General features: G+C 45.0%; 1 protein-coding gene across 1 annotated transcript in view; it reads right to left on the bottom strand.

Moving 5' to 3' along the window:
• Positions 1-22,377, bottom strand: part of clcn2a (chloride channel, voltage-sensitive 2a) — a gene marked incomplete at both ends in the record, with an annotated part of 204,996 nt that overhangs the window by 658 nt on the left and 181,961 nt on the right. Inside the window, 5 exons of the mRNA XM_084327681.1 lie at positions 4,720-4,806; positions 9,771-9,875; positions 9,985-10,023; positions 10,707-10,775; positions 22,328-22,377. Of these exons, the coding sequence (XP_084183807.1) occupies positions 4,720-4,806; positions 9,771-9,875; positions 9,985-10,023; positions 10,707-10,775; positions 22,328-22,377 (350 nt within the window). The remainder of the gene's footprint in view (positions 1-4,719; positions 4,807-9,770; positions 9,876-9,984; positions 10,024-10,706; positions 10,776-22,327) is intronic.

The following is a 22,377-nucleotide window of genomic DNA, read 5'->3' on the forward strand; positions in this document are numbered from 1 at the left end:
GGATGAGGTGTAGTGAAATGGGAGGAGAGGGAGAGAGAGGAGGAGGTGAGCACAACGGACCCTTTGGACATGGACTGCATACATGATGGCTTCCGTACCAGGCTTTAGATCTCTGAGCTCAGTAGTTACCAGCACACCATTAGTAATCATTAACAACTCTAACAGACTGAAGGGAACTTCTACTGCAGCACTGCATGACACCACAAATGGTTACGGTTATTCAGACTGCCTAACCATTAGTTTAAAAAGAGGATCAGGGTGGGGTGGATTGTATCATTATGACATCATCCACCCAGGAAACCCAGACTTTGAGAGAATGATTGTGTTAAAGGGATAGTTAAACGTTTTGGAACCCTAGCTCTATTTGTTACTTACCAATGATGTTGTTGTTCAGTAGAGTCCTTTCCCAGCACGATCCATGCTGTTGCTCGTACTAGCTCTGGCTAGTTAGTCACAGATAAAAGCAAAGTCAATGGGGTCAAGCTCCTGTATGTACAAGCTGATTGAAGACAACTGAAATCTACTTTGTGTGCACTGTGGAGTAGATCTCAGTGCTCAGTCAGCTTGTACAGACAGGAGATTGACCCCATTGACTTTGCATTGGTTTGTGGCTAACTAGCCGGAGCATGGACTGTGCCGAGAAAGGAGGAGTCTACTGATCAACAACATCATTGGTAAGTAATAATAATAATAATAATAATAATAATAATAATAATAATAATAATAATAATAATAATAATAATAATAATAATAATAATAATAATAATAATAATAATAATAATAATAATAATAATAATAATAATAATAATAATAATAATAATAATAATAAACTTTATTTGTATAGCACCTTTCATACAAGAATTGCAGCTCAACATACTTAAAATAGACATAGGCATAAAATGAGCATAAAGTGCAGATATAGAAATAGGCATACAATTTGCATAGCATTGACATTATAGAAATCACGGCATAAAAAATCACAGAATAAAAGTAGTGCAATAAAATATCTTTCATTTACAGACACAATAATCTAAGTGGCTGAGTGCATTAGAAGGCTACAGTGAAGAGGTACGTTTTTAGTTTACTTTTGAAAATATTAAATGAGCTAGCCCCCCTAATGTCCATAGGCAGGGTGTTCCATAGATTGTATGCGTAATTAGCAAAGGCTGCAGTAGTAGATGATCATAATGTTCAAGGGGGCACATAGTTGACAAGAGAATTGGTGTAACGGAGGTACCGCGGTATATCCACAGTCACGGGTACAATTAGTGACGTGGCTGTGGATGGTAAGCGGTACTGCAAGTAAACTCACTCCCCAGAGGCATCCAGACCCGGAAGCAAGAAGTGAGTTCACTTCTTGCTTAGTGGTCTGTGATGCCGCCCGTGACGCGGGCGTCCGGGGTTCAACTCCCACTCAGGGCGATCCCTTAACAGGGGTCGAATCGACTAAACACAACGCAGACAAGATCGCGCCGGCTACATGTGGTGCCGTTAGACCCGGATGCCCTGGGTGGAGTGAGTTTAGGGGGGTGAGTGTAACGGAGGTACCGCGGTATATCCACAGTCACGGGTACAAGTAGTGACGTGGCTGTGGATGGTAAGCGGTACTGCAAGTAAACTCACTCCCCAGAGGCATCCAGACCCGGAAGCAAGAAGTGAGTTCACTTCTTGCTTAGTGGTCTGTGATGCCGCCCGTGACGCGGGCGTCCGGGGTTCAACTCCCACTCAGGGCGATCCCTTAACAGGGGTCGAATCGACTAAACACAACGCAGACAAGATCGCGCCGGCTACATTGGCAACGTAGCTTTGTCCTGTTCCATTCACTGCTTTGTATATAAGGATGAGGACCTTAAAATCAATTCTAAAACCGGAAGCCAGTGCAGAGTATCTAACACTGGACTGATGTGGTCTCTCCTCTTAGTTCGTTTTGGATGAGTTGGAGTCTATCTGTTTTTTCCCCCCAGGAGGTCAGTAAGGAGTGCATTACAATAGTCAATTCGCTTGAGATAAAGGCGTGGATCAGTTTTTCTGTAGGATCATTTGCTCATTATGATATGCATTATGCACATTGTGGCTGGATTGTGTCCAAAGGCTATGTAGATTTCTGATCACCAGGTGAGCCTGACCAGGTTGTGTTCTGGCTCATCGGATCACAATTGGCCGATATAAGAACAGATTTTGTTCTTAACTAGCATTTCTTCTTATTTTGTTCTTACCTGGGATTCAGCAATGTTTTCTTATTTTTGCTTTTCTCTTAGGCAAGACCAAATTCTAAGAGTGGTCGAGAGCGAGCAAGAGCCTATGTATTGTATTTATTATTTGTATGTCTTTTAATCTACTTTCATTCTGATTTAATTACTGGACTGTCATTATTGTTATTATTATTTCTGTTATTGTCCTGTGATTTATCGTTGATTATTACTTTTACTGTATTGTTTGTCTTGTTTCATGTTAAAAAAAGGGAAAATAAAAAACATTTGTTCAAAAAAAGTATTATAATAATACATCAGATTTATATAGCGCCTTTCCTAATGCTCAAAGACACTTTACAAAACAAACAATACAATACAGTTTTAGTAGAGAAAATTAAAACAATATTTAAAAGGTGAGAGGAAAGAGTTCATGGGTTGAAAGCAAACCATTGGTCAATTGCCCCCACATAACCCCAAATACGACATTATAAACCCAGAAACGTTCAATTATTATTATTATTATAACTTATTGCATGCGTTCTGCTTCTGAAATGGATTATATATTGCAGTTAGAACAGTTAGATGCTCTGGCCGCCCAGGCCGTACGCATAGAACGCATATTTACAACCTCTCCTCTCCCCTCTCCTCTCCTCTATTCTCTTCTCTGCTCCACACCTACAAGTTCTGAGCGCACTCAGGGTTTTAGCCATAGGGACCTTTCAGAGGGAGATATGACAGGTGACAGATCCGGTATTTCCCAACCTACTGCACAATTGGCTCTTGACAAGCAGTATTGACAAAGCCTACTTTGCTGGAACGATTTATTTCGCACTATACAGTACATATATAAGTACAAGTATAAGTCTTTATTGGTCATCAGATTAACACACTCACACGATGAGCGACCCACAGGAATACACACACACACATGCACTGAGTCGTGAGACGTGTGTGTGTTTGTGTGTGTGTGTCATTTTGAGATCAGTCGCAAATCGCTTCCTGTTGAATGGATCAGACAGCGATCAGATGCCGAAACTCGGCTGTTTTACACACGCCTCATTCGCCTTATAAGGCGCTGGCGGGCGTGTCTGTATGCAAATGAATTGAGCACGAACGCGCATTTCAGTTTAAGAACAGGTGGGATTCATCATTCAACACACCTGGGTAAGAACGGATTTAGACTTTAAGAATGGCTTGATGAATTTGGCGGTGGCTTTTTTATTTTTAGACAGGTAATGAGATAAAAGCTAAGTCAATGGGGTCAAGCTCCTGTATGTACAAGCTGATTGAAGACAACTGAAATCTACTTTGTATGCACTGTGGAGTAGATCTCAGTGCTCAGTCAGCTTGTACAGACAGGAGATTGACCCCATTGACTTTGCATTGGTTTGTGGCTAACTAGCCGGAGCATGGACTGTGCCGAGAAAGGAGGAGTCTACTGATCAACAACATCATTGGTAAGTAATAATAATAATAATAATAATAATAATAATAATAATAATAATAATAAACGTTATTTGTATAGCACCTTTCATACAAGAATTGCAGCTCAACATACTTAAAATAGACATAGGCATAAAATTAGCATAAAGTCGCAAATCGCTTCCTGTTGAATGGATCAGACAGGGATCAGATGCCGAAACTTGGCTGTTTTACACACGCCTCATTCGCCTTATAAGGCGCTGGCGGGCGTGTCTGTATGCAAATGAATTGAGCATGAACGCGCATTTCAGTTTAAGAACAGGTGGGATTCATCATTCAACACACCTGGGTAAGAACGGATTTAGACTTTAAGAATGGCTTGATGAATTTGGCGGTGGCTTTTTTATTTTTAGACAGGTAATGAGGCCCAATGTGAGCTAAATCCGATTTGGGACCGTCCAGACCTGAGAGTTAATGTGTCCTGCCATGATTTGGATGATAAATATTGCACTGGGGCACTTCACCAAAAACAACCATGATTTATTTTGCACATAATCTCACACATATCCCAAGACTGTAAGCTGTTTTGCATATTAATTTAGTTTGACAGCTCAATGAAATGATGTAGATGAAATAATAGAGATACGGATTGCAATAGGGATTGCTATTTTTTCATCTACATCATTTCATTGAACTGTAATTAACAGTACACAACACAAGGATTCAGAGTCCTCTGATGACATCACTGGTGGCCATATCCAAACTCATTAACTCTCAATAACTGTCAACCTAAATGCATGTGTGCAAGACAGGTTAGAGACTTGATATATGTGTGAGGTGAAGTGCCTATTCTACTGTAGCCAGGAATACATGGTCCACAATAAAGGGCCCTGGAGATATAGTGATTATAATAAATAGACAATCATTCTCTCTTTCTAAGATCATTCTCTAATGAACATACAGCTAATTATTATCTCTTCCACAAACACACACCTATTTGAGAATAACCTGTGACTTCCAGATATAGTGGTTGTGATATATAGATAATCATCACCTCTCTCCCTCTCTCAATTTCACACTTTCTCACACACGCACAAACACACACCTCTCTGAGAGATACCACTCCAACAAGGCGTCCGGTACTGGTTACATAGGCATGGTCCAGGCCCAGCAGAGAGAAGATAGTATGAGTCTGTGGAGAGAGAGAGAGAGAGAGAGAGAGAGAGAGAGAGAGAGAGAGAGAGAGAGAGAGAGAGAGAGAGAGAGAGAGAGAGAGAGAGAGAGAGAGAGAGAGAGAGAGAGAGAGAGAGAGAGAGAGAGAGAGAGAGAGAGAGAGAGAGAGAAACATCAACTATGACTGCTGCTATTGAACCTGGACTGCTACATACCCAATGTGTACTGTTGTATACACTTGTCACATTTACACACAATCCTGATTGTCATATGTATATAGTGTTACATTTTATTAATCGTATTTCATTCTTCCATATCCATTCTTCCACTTGTGCAATTGTAACAGCGAGGCGCAGTCACGATGGACTCCAAGGCCGGAATCCACAAAGGGTTTGCGCTGCTTTTTTCGACACATATCGCTCTCAAAGGACGCGCAGCGGCTGAAATGAAGGTGGCCCATGCGTTGCTTCAGCATTGCGTCCGGTGCAATTGGCATCTCCCCTTTCTATGTAAATGAGCCTCTTCACAGGTGATGATCATCATGGCAGCAGTAACAGCGTGACCGCGAAATAATATTTCGAAGGAGAATATCACTCTGGATGAAATCAAGGATGATATTGAGCAGGCAATGTTGTGGCGTTATGCTCCAGAATAAACTCTATTTATTTATTCCGAGTTGGTTTCCCACTTCAGTTTGATTGTGTTAATTGTGTCTGTTTGTTATTTTTTTCTTTTCTATATAAGCGACACTTAAATGGGATATAAACGAAGAAAAAAAATAGAACAATAGAATATAGTACAATAGAATTATAAGTGACGAAGCTGTCTTTTTTTTATTCGCTTTTTCTCCCCATTTTCTATTTTTCTCCCATCCCAATTTCGTATTTCCAATTCTTCACTCCCCCTGTCTTGAACGTTGCTAGACTATGCCTCCAACTGGTCGGCTTTAGTGGGGATAGAAGCCTTGCAACACGTGTCCCCTCCGGTATACGAGGAGGCAGCCTGTCGCATCTTTTCACCGCAGCAGCTCGAACTCTCAGTGGCGAGGAGTAACGCGTGGGAGGCTCACGGTGCCCCCGATACTTCCTGTTCCTGCCGCACCAGCGTCACCCAACCGACCTGTAGGAGGCGCTGTCCACAACGTCCAATCCCCACCCACCGGCTTTCCCACCCTCTAACACTGCTAATTGTGTTAGTATGACGGCTCGATACCAGCATCTCCTGCGTTATTGGCGAGCGCCTTGCCCACTGCGCCACTCAGCCGCCCTCACAAAGCTGTCTTTTCTTAACACTGTCGGCTTCCCAAATGTCGTGGCCGTGATACCACCCGGCGAAAATGAGCACGTTTTTCGAAATAGGATACCTATTCCATCAATATCCAGATGTTGTGTAATGCCAGTAATTTAATCACTAATGTGGTTGCCAAGTTCCCTGGGTCAGTGCACGACAGCTACATCTTTCGGAACAGCAGTCTATACTATACCGAACGATGCAAGCTGTTCTGAAGGTCCAGATTAATAATTAGAATTAGTTCAACAAAAAGGTCGATTAGGCTATCACCTAAAGTCCACGTTTATTATTTTCTATACCATATATATATATATATATATATTGTTTTATTTGTATAAGATATATATTTACTGTTGACCTGTGTTTTATTGTTCGCCCGTATATGTTCCTTGTATCGCGAGCTGTATACAGCGTGCACCCTGCACGTATTGGAACAGAGAAAAAGATACCGTTAGTTGGGGAAGAAAAGGTGTATTAGATTCAGGAGAGAGTTGTTTTTTTGCTACAACGCTGTAACGCTCATCTTTCTCCTCTGGACAATTCACCTTCCACACCCCCCATTCAGAGCTCCAACGACCTGGTACCATTAGCTTAGGACTCATAATTCATTCGGACATGGTGATATATAAATTGTATAATTAATTCGAACATTGTGATATATAAATTGTATAATAATAATTAGGATACTGGTTGCATGTAAATTTGATTAGCCCCAGGATAATGTGACAAATTATTTTATGTTACAAATTAAATGTAATAATTCAACTTGGTCCCGTCCCCTCCAGTTAATAAGAGTGTCCGCCATTTTGTGTACATTTAATATTGGTTAATAAATCATTTAGTATTTGTCAAGCTCATTATTTAAATACAGCCAGGGTTGTGTACCCTGGCTTAGCTACAGTCTGTTTGTTATTTCTTCCCCTATAAGCGACCTTAGGTTTTATGAAAGGAGCTATATAAAACGAAGTTATTATTATTAAATAAAAAATTCATTAATTATTAATACATTTTTTATTTAATAATAATAATCATGACATTGCATTACTGCTGATCAGCACCTATATCAGAAATAAATGTTTACTGTATGTTTACTGTATCAGAACCAATCATTTGAAATGTCAGCTATAGCCTTATTTCTAAATCACGCATTGCGAAGGCTATTGGCACTCGGCTTTATATTTCTCGAACAAGTTAGATACTGTTCATAACTCATAAGATCTATTTTCTTTAGTATTCCGTTCATTTTGTATTGTATTTTGTTTACTTCGTAATGTATAGAGGAGTGCAAAAGAATAGAATCTTTATTGTCATTGTTGGTCCAACGAAATTGAGTTTAGAGCATCACCACATACAAACATACTGAATATAGCATGTATAAATAATAACATCAATAATATAATATCAATGTCCCAAGTGCAAATGAATAGTATGACAGTCCAGTTGAGTTAATGGATGGAGTGGGGGGGGGGGGGGGGGGGACAACAGTCAGATTTTGGTGGGACAAAGTGGGACAGATAGATAATGTAAATTCTTTAATTAGAATAACTGGTCTTCACCGAATAGATAAGTTCAAGTTCAAGTTTCAAGTTTCTTTATTAGTTGTCATACAGAAGTACAGAATACTTTTATACAAAATGCTTCTTTCTGTTACGCTCCAGAGACTGTGCTAGACAAAAATAGATAAGTATAAAATAAGTATAGCAAGTATAAAATAGATAAAGGTTAAATACAGATTAAAATACAGAATTAGATCTCTCCAGATTCGAAGGAACGGCATGTGTTGTTTGCCTTCTTGGTTTTAACTGCAAGTTTATTTTTACTGCTTTCCATCTTGATTTCTAATTTATTTTCTTTTTTTGGACAGCGCGCTAAACTTGACAGCGCGCTACATTTCGACACACACATTTCTGCCAAGAGCGCTGTCAGGGGGGCAGAGTGCAGACTGCTCGCGCCACACATTATTGGGCGTGTCTGCGCTGGTATCTCATCGAGCAATGTGCTTTCGTGGATAGCTTGCAGATGCAGAGCAGGCTCCACAAATGCAATTTGCTTCGCGCAATCCATTCTCTGTGGATTCCGCAATTTCCGCCCCAAGTGTTGTGAAGTGACTGTGGCACGTAGCGGTACTGCGAGTTGAACTCACTCTCCCTTAACTCATTGGACGCCACGCATTAGCCTCATCCTGTAGTAGCTACCGCCACCGCTGTAAACGGTGGGAGTCGCTCACCTTGTTTGCAGGGCTATAACTATTTGAATATTATAGCTATATATGCAATACTATGGCCCATTTGACATTGAGTATCTATCGTTCAAGATGTGAAAAAGGAATCTTTTTTCCATCCATACATTCTCGTTTTATACCGTGGTGAATATAAGTATGGTTTTAGATTTATGGTTGCGTGGGAGGCTAGTAATTGCCCGCAACGCATATTATACTTAATCCATTGTCATTTCGTCCCTATACACGCTACAATAAAAAATTTAAATGCATATGATCGGTATATTATGTTCCATCATGCATGCATGAAAGGGGGGGGGGGGGTCGTTTCTGATTAATTGATTGTCAATAACAGCATTCGTTAGTACAACAGCATACGCTGATCAGGGCGATGGCTATGAAAACAATGGACAACCAAGCTGAAATTGACGTTAAATTGCTCTTACCTGTGGCCGATTAGACTCCAAAAAGAATATTCCAATTATTTGATTGCCATCTGCTAGATCGTATGTCCATTTGGCCCACGCCATAACCCCCAACAGCATAATGAATCTGGCGTCCCGAAACCGATTCAATGCGATCGGGTATACCCCTCGGTCCACATTACTCAAAAACTCCGCCCGGAGGAATTTCAATGATACACAGAGCCATACACAGAGTCAGACAGGAAGTACGACATCGGCCGCATACCAACAGGTGGCGGTATTGGACCGTTGCGATCTCAGACACATTGCCACACAGTACCACAGCCTACCTGGATGATTTATGAATGGAAATAGCGAATAAAAGAAATAACGATCCAATAACGTATATATACGTGGTTGGCGTTATTCGATTGGCGGACAAACACGTATATATGCATGAATGGCGCTGAATGAGGTAAAAGACACATAGACACGTTGCCAAGAAGTGAATTCACCTCTTGGTATAGCGGTCTGTGGTGTCACCTGTGGTGCGGCAGACCACGTGTCCGAAACTCCCTCGGGGCATCGAAGTTAAACACAACGCAGGGGTGACGGTGTCACAACCGTTACACCATACTGTTGTATACAGTATTTGTTACCTTTACTTTTACACACACATCCTCATTGTCATACATGTATATAGTGTTATATCTTTTACTTATGTTATTCCATGTTTATTGACTTTTTCCTTTTTATTAATTACTTTTTATCTTACTTTATTCTACCTATATTTAGTGTTCTAATGTGTCTAGTGTCTAGTGCTCCTGCTGATTGTTTCAAAGTAAATAGAAATATGGAGGAAACAGACACCCAAAGAGACTATGAACTATAAATGGGCTAGTTTACAATTAGCGTTGGGATTAAGGCTAGTTTACAATTAGCGTTGGGATTACGGCTAGTTTACAATTAGCATTGGGATTAGGGGTAGTTTACAATTAGTGTTCGGATTAAGGCTAGTTTACAATTAGCGTTCAGATTTTTATATAAAAGACTGATGCTCTGATGCGACACCTTATGGAGTGACGTCCTCTCCACCAGCTGGAAGGGGGCGGGGTCAATCTTGCAGTTCTTAAAGTCCACCGGGTCGTCCAGCTGCTGCTCTGCCCACTCTGCGACCTGGGAGCGGCGCAGTCATTAGAACACTTGAGCGATCGCAAAGAGGAAATGTGGAAATTGATTTGACAGTGTGCAGTTCACCAGTAGCTTGAGAAGAGGTTGGTCTTACCTCTGTGGTGGTCATGTCATCCTCCACTTCAGGAGGGTCCTGGGGGGGAGAAAGAAGGTTGAGATATATAGAAAAATAAACCATACACCTATGAGTATATGAATAGTACACAGCAAAGCAACCACAACACAGGAGGCGATGAGACACCCCTTTGTTATGTCAAGATGTATAATGCACTCCCGTTTAACTATAGATCTTTCAGGGTGAGGTGAGGAGGAACTTGCCCATCGTCCCCCTTGTAAAAAGAAAATCACAAATCGTGCACTACACACACATACACAAACACACACACAAACACACAAACACACACACACACACACACACACACACACACACACACACGCACACACACACACACACACACACACACACACACAGATTTTGACATCACCATATTACATTTGTGCAATACAATAAACAATACACAACAAAATACAGACATAAAGTAGGTTATATTTAAAGCCACGAGGCCAGCAGCCTTAAGATAAGAGCCACCACAAGAAGAGGAAAAAGAAACCCAAACACCAGACAATTTTGACCACGTCTTAATACAGCGGTTCGGTATCAATGTTGACCCCTCTATCTCTCTCTGTCAAAAGCTACTGTCATATTTTGGTCAGTAGTTAGTACACCAAAAATAATTTGGTCCACCAGTCACTACTCGGCTTGTTCGCAAGGCAATGGTTACTAGGCAACGGTCTCTAGGTGGCAGACAATCTTACCGCCATGGAGATCCTCACTCGTTTGAGCTTGGGCTTCCTGTGTTCAGGAGGAGACGGCCCAGCTGGGCTCTTCCAGCGGGGAGAGAAGGACCGACATAACAACATTAACACAGCAACAGGTGACTTATTATGGCAGTGGACAGGTTAACCCTTTCCATGCTATTTCTGCAACATTGGATCCCAGTTAGACTTCCACTGCCTGGGAGAGAAGCCACTGTACCATTAGCACAATGTTGCTGCAAGGGTATAATTAGCGTGCCAGTGATGAAGCTGCAAGAGGCTCTAACAAGACCTTGACACAATGTCGCTGTAATAATAATAATAATAATAATGGATTGGATTTATATAGCGCTCTTCTCTGACTCAGAGCGCTTCACAGAGTCCATTATTCGTTCATACACAGTCATACCGGTGGTGGTAAGCTACAATTGCAGCCAGAGCTGCCCTGAGGCAGACTCACGGAAGATTGGCGAATAATCATCGCCTACGGCCCCTCCGACCACCACCAACATTCATTCACATGCATACACATTCATACGAGGCAAGTAGGTTAAGTGTCTTGCCCAAGGACACAACAGCAGTGGGATGGACATGGGCTTGAGCAGGATTCGAACCACCAACCCTTCGATCATTGGACGACCCGCTCTACCCCTGAGCCACGCCGCCGTAACATTGGATCTTAGTTATTCGCTTCTTGGAGAGAGAGAGGGACAAAAGACAGACATTTGCTGAAGTTGTTAAGCCTTTAAAGGGCATAACTTTGAAATGACCTTACCTTACTAGCCTTACACTAGAATGAAAGGACTCAGATTAATCTGTCAGATGATTTAATCAGTCAATATAGCCTATTTCAGACATGGGTCGATATGTTGCCCAATAGGTGCCGATATTCAAAGAACATACTACAAAGAAAAATGCTTGGGGTAATTTAGAAATGGTGTCATCACAGTTTGTCCACCAAAGCGTGCTCCAATTCCATCGTTTACATATAACTCATAATACTCAGGGTTTCCCATTAATTACATAGACTGTGGCGGCCCGCCACAGTCTAATTAGTCCCGCCACAGTTGTATAATGACTGTATGAATTACTATTTTTTTTAAATATAAAGTTTGCCAATAGGGATGTATCAGTAGTATTGGCAGTGGTAGTAGTCGTAATAGTAATCCACTATATCTTTTTATTTTCTAAAAAATAAACCAGTTCAACACAGGTAACCGCTTTTGCTTCATTTCTTTGATGGCTCAAATGTATGCTCAGTGGTTCCCAAACCTCTCCTCGAGGCACCCCAGCCGTTCCATGTATTTGTTAAATTCCACCACCAGCACACCTGATTCAACTAATAAAGGGCTAGTTAAGTTGAATCAGGTGTGCTGGTGGTGGAATTGAACAAATACATTGAACGGCTGGGGTGCTTCGAGGAAAGGCTTGGGAAGCACTAGTCTGGTAGATTTTGTGTTTTGAGCACAAAGTTCATCATAGATCTAGCGTCTTTATTTTGCTCTCAAAGTGCACCAGATTGATGCATTTAACTTTAAAATGTACCAACAAAAATGCCCCCGGACCCCCCTAGAGGGTCGGAGGTTCACCCCCCATAGTCTCTGAAAGTAATTGTTTACAATACTCTTGGCAGACTCAGCAGCAGGCAGTGTTTCCCAACCGGGGGTACGCGTACCCCTAGGGGTACGTGGGTGGTCCCCAGGGGGTACATGAAAAGATAAAAAAAATAAAATAAAAATTGTTTATTTTTTTACCAACTTTTTTTATTTTATTTTTTTTAAACAAGTTCATCAGCATTTCATATTAATTCCCACAGTGGCATAAAAAAGTGTCTTTTCAGTATATAGATTGTCCGTCAGTATAGTCATATACTGTGTAGCCTGCCTGCTTGCAGTTGTGATTTTTAAAGATGAATCATCGTTTAATAATAAAATGTGTGGCAAACAAGGTATGTTTATCTCCGTTATATTAGTGAGAAATAATGCAACCTTGGCCCAAAAAGCTAGTACTCCTGGACATTCCCACATCATATGTATGTATGTTCCTATGACTTTTTGCGGACATAAAGCACATAGGGGACTTTGTAAAATTTTGATTTGACAGAGTTTCCTGGGTGACAGATAAAATCTTTGTATCAGTTTGTAATGAGTTAATTGATTATTATAATTACGAGAGGTTCACGGAATATTATCCCATACATTCTGCCAATTTCTGCCATACATTCTTGCAGGCGTTGTAATCCTTTAAATCTATGTTCCAGACAGTGGTATTACCTGTAGTTCTGTTTAGTTTTCCTTGTATTTTATTATATAACCCAGAAACAAAACCATTTTATTTTTTTTTTTTTTTGGTCTTTTTCCCCCTCCATTTTCCGCCGATTTTCTCCCATCCCAATGTTAGTCGTATGCCAATTCCCAGTCCCTTCCTGGTCGCTGCGCACTTACCCCCCACAGTCAGATCATCTGGGAGAGTGGAGGCTACCACGTGCTTCCTCCGACACACGTCCAGCCAATCACCGCTTCTTTTCACCTGGCAGCGCGGATTCTCATTGAGAGGGCGTAGCGTGTGGGAGGACCACACTATCCCCCTCACGTCCAATCCGCGCTTAGCAGGCGCCCCGACCGAACTGTAGGAGTCGCTGTTTACAACGACCCGGACCCACCCCGCCAGCTTCTCCCACCCTCTGCTACAGCCAATTGTATCAGTGCAGACGGCCAGCCAAGCTGGTGACAACCCCGGAGCTGTGAGCTGGATTCAAACCGGCAAATCCAGCTCAGCTCCGGGGCTGGTGACGAACGCAATCTCCGCTCGGCCACCTAACCGCCGAAACAAAACCATTTTAACATTTATGCCACTCACTATAATCATTAAAGGATGAACTGGTAAAGGCTGATTCCATGGGACACCATAAGTGCGCATTGCAGTGCGCAACTGTAAATAAAAAAGGAAGGATGTACTAGGGACATTATAGATTTGTTTGAGCTCTTGAAAGGATCTGAGACCATATTCACTGTATATGTCAGATAGTTTGTGAATAGCTGGTTTCCCTCCCAACAGTAAGAAGTTGTTATCAAAAATAGGGGTATCTAGGTGCCATTTTGTGTCCCACTGTCCCATTTCGGCAATATATTTCCAACCGTAAATTGAATGTGCTATAATTGGGCCGAATTTAGTACGGCAAAAGCTTTGGGATAGACCAGAAAAGAGGATATATTTGAGTGTATATGAAGATACAATGTGCTTCTCCATATTCACCCATGGTATGTCAGAATCATTATTGAACCATCTTAGCAACGGCCTGAGCATAAAAGAGAAATAGTACTGTTCGAAATTATGAACCGATAGCCCTCCTGCTTTCCTACTGTAAAAAAAAAAATAATATATGTACAGGAAAACTGTACCCAAATAAAGAATAATGCATGCCAAAATTGGGGGAATTCAAATTAAGTAATAATTTGATGGATATAATATTATTATTGGCTATACTTGTTCTATCGTGCAACGTTCAGCTTCCCACCGGACTGTCAGGTGTTACACCGAGACCGAGCATCATCATTGTAGTGTAGCTAGTTAGCAAAATATCAAGCCTCTTTCAAAATGTCTGTTAACATTATGGATCAATGGCTGAGTCGAGCTGGTTCATCCAGCAACAACAGCACAGGTGATACTGCTGAATCAGGAGAACCCATTCAGAAGAAAAAGAAAACGGAGAAAGTGAAGAATCGTCAGTTTGGTGAACATTATGTGCTCTCTGGATTTACTGTCACAAGTACAGAGCAACCACAGCCAATGTGTTTCCTCTGTGGCGACATGCTTTCGAATAATAGCATGAAATCATCCCATTTACATCTTTTTATATTCAGATCTAATTCTATTGCCTATATTTATGTCTTTCTGCTATTATCCTGCCCATACCTATACTGTACCTCCCCTCCCCCATGCTGCTATGACACCAACATTTACCCAAGGGGATCAATAAAGGAATATTTCATCTGATTGTATCGTATCGCATCGTATCTCATCTCATCTTATCTTATGTTATCTTAGTTTTGAGTCTTCAGTGCTTTGTTAACTTAATGTTACAATGGGAATGAGGTGATGATGTCAGACCTCAGAACTAAAACTTTACTTCAATAAACTGCCAACCTGTGTGACCATGTGACTTTATCCAGGTCATCCACTCACTCTCACACACACACACACACACACACACACACACACACACACACACACACACCCACACACACACACACACACACACACACACACACACACACACACACACACACACACACACACACACACACACACACACACACACACACACACACACACACACACACACACACACACACACACACACACACACACAGCCGGTCTGCCACAATATATAGACTATTAACGTTAGGTTATGGCTATAACCAAGTTCTGTTAGTTAGGGGTGACGCTTGGCATCACCTACGTGCACGCGTACTGAATAACATTCCACAAATATACCTTTAATACCAGTATTAGTCTGACCACACCCCTCATCAGCTTACCTTCATAAGCAGGTGTGTGGTCACCTGCTCTCCTCCTTCCCAAGCTTTCACCACAAGGTGAGGTCAAGGGCTGCAGCGGCCGTCTGATGCCAAGCGTCACCCCTAACTAACAGAACTTGGTTATAGCCATAACCTAACGTTCTGTTTCGTTAAGGGGCTCTGCTTGGCATCACCTACTGCACAAGGGAGGCCAAGCGGAGCCGCTGGCTGACAAATACACCCCGCTGACAGCCCCCCACAACCATCAGAACAGGGAGGGCCGAGCCCCCCCGACCCCCCCTAATGGAGGGCATCCCCCCTATTAGGGGCTTCACGGGAGGGCGACGGACCCGACCGTGCGAAGAGGCACTCAAGCAACCCAACGCACAGGGTGAGCAGACCGTGGCTTGACCCCACGACTACACCCACGCACAACCCGCATGCCACCCGGGAACGAACGTAGGAACAACCTCGTCACTGCCCCCAGAATCACGGGGTCAAGGGCAAACCCAACCCCGTGGCAAGGCCGTAGCAGCGGAGCGCGAAGGAAGACCCAGACCCACCAAAAGGACTGGACTCCCTGGAATGGGGGCCCGGAGAAGTCCATGATGCCAGCATCAAGACCCCACCAGGGGGGCACCTAGTGACCCCGCCCCCCACATCGCCAGCGTATTCGGACAAAGGCCCCTCAGCCGAGCGGGCCCTGTCCTCCCCAACAGCACACCGCCTGGAACACAGGCCCTGCAACAGGCAGACAGCATGGTCATAACACACAAGAGTTAACCAACGGAAGCAGGCAGTGCACCGGGGAAAAAGACCAGGCAACAGGCTGTCAACCCAAGCCTGGAAACTGCAGACGAGGCAGGCGCCAGAAAGGACAGCTGAAAACAGCCGCCCCGGCGGAAGGGGCGTATGCTGGCGTTGTCGCATAACCAAGCTTTCAAACAGCACGTCAGAAGTGGGATCCGTAGACCACTCGGCCCCTGACAGCTGCCCACAGAAAAAGCCCATACGATCGGCAGACGTCATGAACGTGCAGGGGCACCCTCAACCGGAGAACCGGGAGTTGACACTGCAGCAACACACCAGAGAACCAACCACCCAGGCATCACCCCATGCAACGGTTGGTCCCATAACCCCTCAGGAAAGAAACCCCAAAACACATCTGCGGCACCGCCGCAGCCCGCGTTCCGGTTCCCAACAGGGCTATCCCGGGCCTACGGGTCAACGAGCATCACCCCGGACCGGGCCCGGTGATACGGGGAGCACAGGGTCCCCCGAGGAGGTTAAAACCACCCAACAGGCTCCTCAGCGCCAAAACGCAAGAGAAGAGCGTAAAAATGGAAGACCAGCCCCAGCACCCCGCACTCGGTATTCCCAGGAGGTCACCCAACCAAGTACCAACCAAGACCAACCCGTACAGCGGCCGAGATCCGACGAGATCGGACGCGTACAGGTCGGCACGGCCGTAAGCCATTACGACAGTGCAGAATACAACGCACCCAACAAGGGTCCCATAACGCTCAACCCTGTGACACCCGGATCGACCTAGCATTTTTCCCCCTGAAAAAACCCCAAGTCCCTCAGGGTACCAGAACAGCAGATCTGCATCCCCAGCGGACAACGGGTGCAACTGATCTGGACCAGCGCGACCAGAACCAGTCCCGTGCCCTAATCACGCCGACCTGCCAACCCCAGGAGAAGGGGCAGATATGCGCGTTTGATCCCAACACAAAAAAGAAGGCGCCACCCAGACGTGTCGGTATGAACCGCGTCTGGTGGCCCACCCCTAGGGCGTGAGACCCTTCCCCATATGTCCAGACCCATTCCGTCATCATCCCCTGACATGAACGGGAACCCATCGACAACACACAGGATGTCGGAAGAGGAAAAAACCCCATCCCAATTGCTCCATAAAAACGCTGTTTCACCCAAGCAAACAAGGCGCGCCAGTCAGCCAATGGCCCAAAAGCACATCCTGAGCCAGCACTATGTGTGCGTTTGGACATACCCACATCAACAATAGGCCGTTTAGACCACCATATTGAATCCCCAAGACGCCCAGGGAAACGACAAGAGGGGCGAGATGCAATCAACTCCATGAATGAATGAATGAAAAAATTTACCCAACAGACTGCAGTACAGGAATACACACAAAAAGATAAGGGGAGGCAGACCTGAGAAAGACGTTAGTCTTGTTTCCATCAGGGACCCTCATTTCCAATCCATCAAGACACATTCAACTCTTTATAAAAATAAAGAAAAGGCATCACCCGTATGACCCAACTGCACAGCTGGGAGTAAAAACCCTGTTTTTCACATGATTTTAATCCAGTCACTCCTTTTAATCAGAGTGTAAGACCAGACCCTCCCAGAAACACCTTCCCACATGAGACTACGGTCAAGAAAAAAGATATGTAAACTGTGAGACACGTGACCAATAGACTCAAGTTTGACACATAAACCGGGCGCAGCAGGCCTGTAAGCCCTGCGCCCAACCTCGACATCTTTAAGACACCAGCTCATGGAAGGCGTCGCCATAGCAACAACGCTACAACGGGCGGGGAAAACCCACCGGATCCTGTCATAACAGGAGTCGGTAGAATACCCCCCCCCCCCCCCCTGTCAAGCACTGGCTTGGCCCTGACTGGCTCAGCAGAAAAGATCAAAAATCCCCTAAACCAATCAAGTGGGAAAAAGGAGGGGTTTATTCGACACCCCCTCCCGAAAACACACCCTTTATCCCTACACACAGAAACACAACCGTAGCCATCTTGAAAAACCTCCGGTAGAAAACAATGCATAGCATAAGCTAATACAATGCCTGCTACCCACAAAAAGTGTAAAAGGTTTTACAACAAAACACAAGTCGCCTGTGCGTGAATCCCATACCCGTTGCCTATGTCATACTGTACATAGGAAAAAACGCCGAACGAGAGTAACGGCTAGGCCGTGAAAAGTGTGCGTACGAGCATTACTGCAACTAACAACACAGCATTGTGAAAACACATATACTTAGTTAAAGCAATGGAATAACACCAGTTCTAATTGCATGTGGAGCATCAAGCTAAATAGAACCTATTACCGAGTGTAAGTTGCAGACCTTGCTTAACCTCGTAACACAACACAACTCACCCCCCAACGTAAACAGGGTAGATTCATATATACACAACCCCACCATATGATTTGTATGAAGAAACACACAGTTTGTTCGGCCAAAACACAGTCCCCCTTATGTCGGGGAACTTTTTTTATTAAAAACTAATAAAGTGTAAGGCACAATATCATAGAGGGGCCGGGAAGGGTGTAGGAGAGGGGATACAGAGGGGAAAAAGTCACTCCTAACGGCGTCTGCCACCTCGCGCCGCTCGAGTCTTGCCACCCCGGGAAGCCCCGGAGGGACGGTAGGTTACAGTCTGCTGGACACGACGTTCCCTACCGTCTCCTCCGGTCTGGGATGGGCCGGCGGTGGCCGAAGCGCCGTTTCGTCCCCTGGCCCTCTTGGCAGGGCCAGCAGCGGCGGCGGAGGCAGTGGTAGCGGCGACGGAGACAGCTCGACGTCGCGGAAGCCTTCTGCCCCCACCGGCAAGGACGGGAGGCGGAAAATGGGGTTGGAGGATGGATCTCTCCTCTGCCATTTCTCTGCATGTTGAGGTCATCAATTGCAGGGCCTTCCCGAACAGGCCAGCGTCGGAGAGGGCGGCCGTCAGAAGAGGGGCTCTCTTCTTCTCTGGCACACGGGCCTGCTCCAGCCAAAGGTGACGCTGGCCCAGGGTGGCCAGGGCGCGCACTTTCCCCATGGCTATGGCCAGCACCTGGGAAAGGTGCAGGACAGCTCCCGCAGCCTGGGTGATCTGATCGCATTTTACCTCGTCCAGATCCGTGCCGCCCGTCATTATCCCCGATACAAATCTAGCCAGGTGGGCGATGTTAGACGCCGCAGCCAGCGATTGTGTACCAGCGATGAATGACTGGTCACCCCAATAAGCCAATCGCCTAGCCGACTTCCCCTGGAGGACCGGCTTGCATAGGGGTTCCCACACCATATCCGGACAGAGGAGCGCGGCCATCGGATTGTCAAGCCGAGGCACGCCCTCCCCCATACCTTTGACTAACCCCGACACCCGCGTAACTGGTACGTAGGCGGGAGTTAGTCCCATGATGTTGGACACCGCCTGACCCCGACGAACATAGGCCCCCATCGATGGGAAAAATGGGTAGACAACGTCCACCCCTCTCACTGGGGGACGCTGCCAGGGATGGCCTATGAGGTCATCAGGGACAGGTGCAGGCAATGGCAGCGGCAGCGGCACACCGTTTGCGGTGGCGGCTACCGCCATGAGCTCGGGAAACAAGGCCCGCAGTTCCCCCTGCGAACCTTCCTCCACCGACCCTGCATCCCTCGCATACAGCAGGCTGCGACTGGTCAAGGAGCCACAATCCGATGCGGCCGACAGTAGGGCATCCTGCTGATGAGGCCAAGGTGGTTCCTCGACATCCTCGAACAAGGCGCCCCATGGAGCCATTTCTCCCCCCTCCGGGGTCTCCGGAGGAGGGATACTCTCCTCCACGGGACCATCATACAAGAATCCGTCCGCCTCTTCCATGAAGTCTTCAGTTTCCATCAGAAATCCAGAGTCGGACGCATCCTCGCTGGTCTCCAGCAACTCCCCAAACCCAGGCCGTTCGCGTCTGCACGCCACCATCTTGCGACGCGAGCGAGCAGACGCGAAAAGTTTGCGTCGCAAATCCTCCGGCTCCAAAACAATCCCCCGTTCATCAACGGGCGATTCCCCAGAACCAGAGGAACCAGAGTCGAGATCAGGCCATCGCCGGAGCGACGGCACCGAACCCTCGGCTCGTCGGTGAGGAAAACTATCCACCGGCAGTCTCCCGGGCTGGGTCGGCAACCACGAGAGTGGCAACAGCCCAGCACCGAAGCGCACGACGGAGGCGGGAATGGAGAACCGGTGGTGAAGAGTAGGTCTAGCGGGTCTACTCTCCGCGGAATACATTATGACCCAAACCTTTTCTTATACAACAAAGTGAGAGAAGAAAAGATTAAGCACAATGTAAACCAGTCACAACTCTTTTCAACTAACAACACGTCAAGTGGGGTACTACCGAAGGCACTTCCTTGTGGTGAAAGCGAGAAGGAGGAGAGCAGGTGACCACACACCTGCTTATGAAGGTAAGCTGATGAGGGGTGTGGTCAGACTAATACTGGTATTAAAGGTATATTTGTGGAATGTTATTCAGTACGCGTGCACGTACGCGAGGGAGTGCAGTAGGTGATGCCAAGCAGAGCCCCTTAACGAAACAGAACTATATATCCTGGGGATCACCACGATTGATTGTGTAGTAGGGGGTACTTTAGGTTGGTTTGAAATGCTTTGGGGGTACAGTACTCAAAAAAGGTTGGGAACCACTGGTCTAGAGTATAGAGTAGAGAATATGGTTTAAAGCAGTGATACTACCTATCTTTGTGAAAGTGGCTTCTCAGCTCTGGTCCAGCTGACGACAAAGCAGAGGAACAGATTGGACATTGAGCATGACCTCAGAGTTGCTTTGTCTCACCCCAGACTTTGAGACTCTTGTCAGGAGCAAACAACATCCCCAGTTATCCCATTAGTTCCCTGGGATGTTAAGCTAAGAAGTCTGCTAAGAATCATATATTATTTATTATTATTATTTTATTTCATTGGGTTTTTAGCCCTAGTTGCACTTTTGTTGCAACCCCAGTTATCCCATTAGTTCCCCCAAACTTAGGTCTGTTATGTTAAGCTAAGAAATCTGCTAAGAAGCATATTATTTATTATTGTTTTATTTCGTTGGGTTTTTAGCCCTAGTTGCACTTTTGTTGCACTTTTTTGTGTTTATTTCATGTTTATTATTATTATTATTATTATTATTATTTATTTTCTTTCTGTTTCTGATTTTCTCTGATTTTCTCCCTGTCCCAATTAGTCATTGTGCCAATTCCCCCCCCTCCCCTACCTGGCTGCTGTATGCATGTTCTCCTACGAGTCGGTACAAGGGCGTCCAGAGTCGATCGCACGCTTCCTCCGAGACGTGCGCCGACAGCCAGTGACGTCTTTTCACTTGGCAGCGAAGACTCTCATTGGTGAAGTGTAACGCGCGGGAGGGCACGCTATCTCCACCAAGTCCTGCCCCGCTTAGCAAGCGCCGAGACCTGACCTGTAGGCGTCGCTGTCCACAACGCCAGATTCCCACCCGCCAGCTTCCCCACCCCCTAATACTGCCAATTGTATTAGTGTGAACGGCCAGCCAAGCTGGTGGCAACGCCGAGAGCTGGACTCGAACCCAGCATCTCCTGCATTGGTGACGAGCGCAATCTCCGCTACGCCACCTGACCGCCCTTATTTCATGTTTTTAACAGTGCATGAAAGATTGTGATTTTTTTTTAAATAAATCATAGTGGTTCAAAAATGTGGGTCGCGACTTAATGACTAAGGAAAATGTTGGGTCCCGAAGCTAGACCAGTTGAGAACCACTGGTTTAAAGTTAGTAGAGAGGACATCAGACGTTTTTCTAGTGACTTCACTCATTACATAGTTGTATAGTTGCAGCGGCACATCAGCTGGTCCTCTCTCGTGAACAAGGTGGTAAAGAAAGGAAAAGATTCAGGTAACATATTTAACAACAAACGTTATCGTTATCTAAAACAAGCAAAAAGAAATAGCTCGGTTTATTTCTTAACTGTGCTTACATTAAACCTCAACACATTGGCTCCCATTATGAATTGGTCTATAGCCTATTACATTAGTTAACAGGTGATGATGTGTCCATCCATAAGTGCTGCTTAATAAACCTTTTCCTCAAAATAAGAAACACCTGTTCAAATGTATCCAAAGTTCCTCAATATGAAGTGTAGCTGTCCATGGTGCTGAAAGCTTCTGAAACTGAGCAAACACTGTAGCTCACCTTGGAAAAATCCCAGACATGAAATAGTGTCTGTGGGCGGGTTGAGGATGTGTATGGATTCACAATCATATGTACACTGACTCCCACACCAACACACATGCATCACTATACATTCATCTCTCTCTGTCTCTCTCTCTCTCTCTCTCTCTCTCTCACCTCCAGCAGTTCCTTTTCATGGTCGGCAGCACAGGACCGGGTCTGAGAGA

The sequence above is a fragment of the Notolepis coatsorum genome (genome assembly GCF_963971535.1).
Source record: "Notolepis coatsorum genome assembly, chromosome: 13".
Lineage (NCBI taxonomy): Eukaryota > Metazoa > Chordata > Actinopteri > Aulopiformes > Paralepididae > Notolepis > Notolepis coatsorum.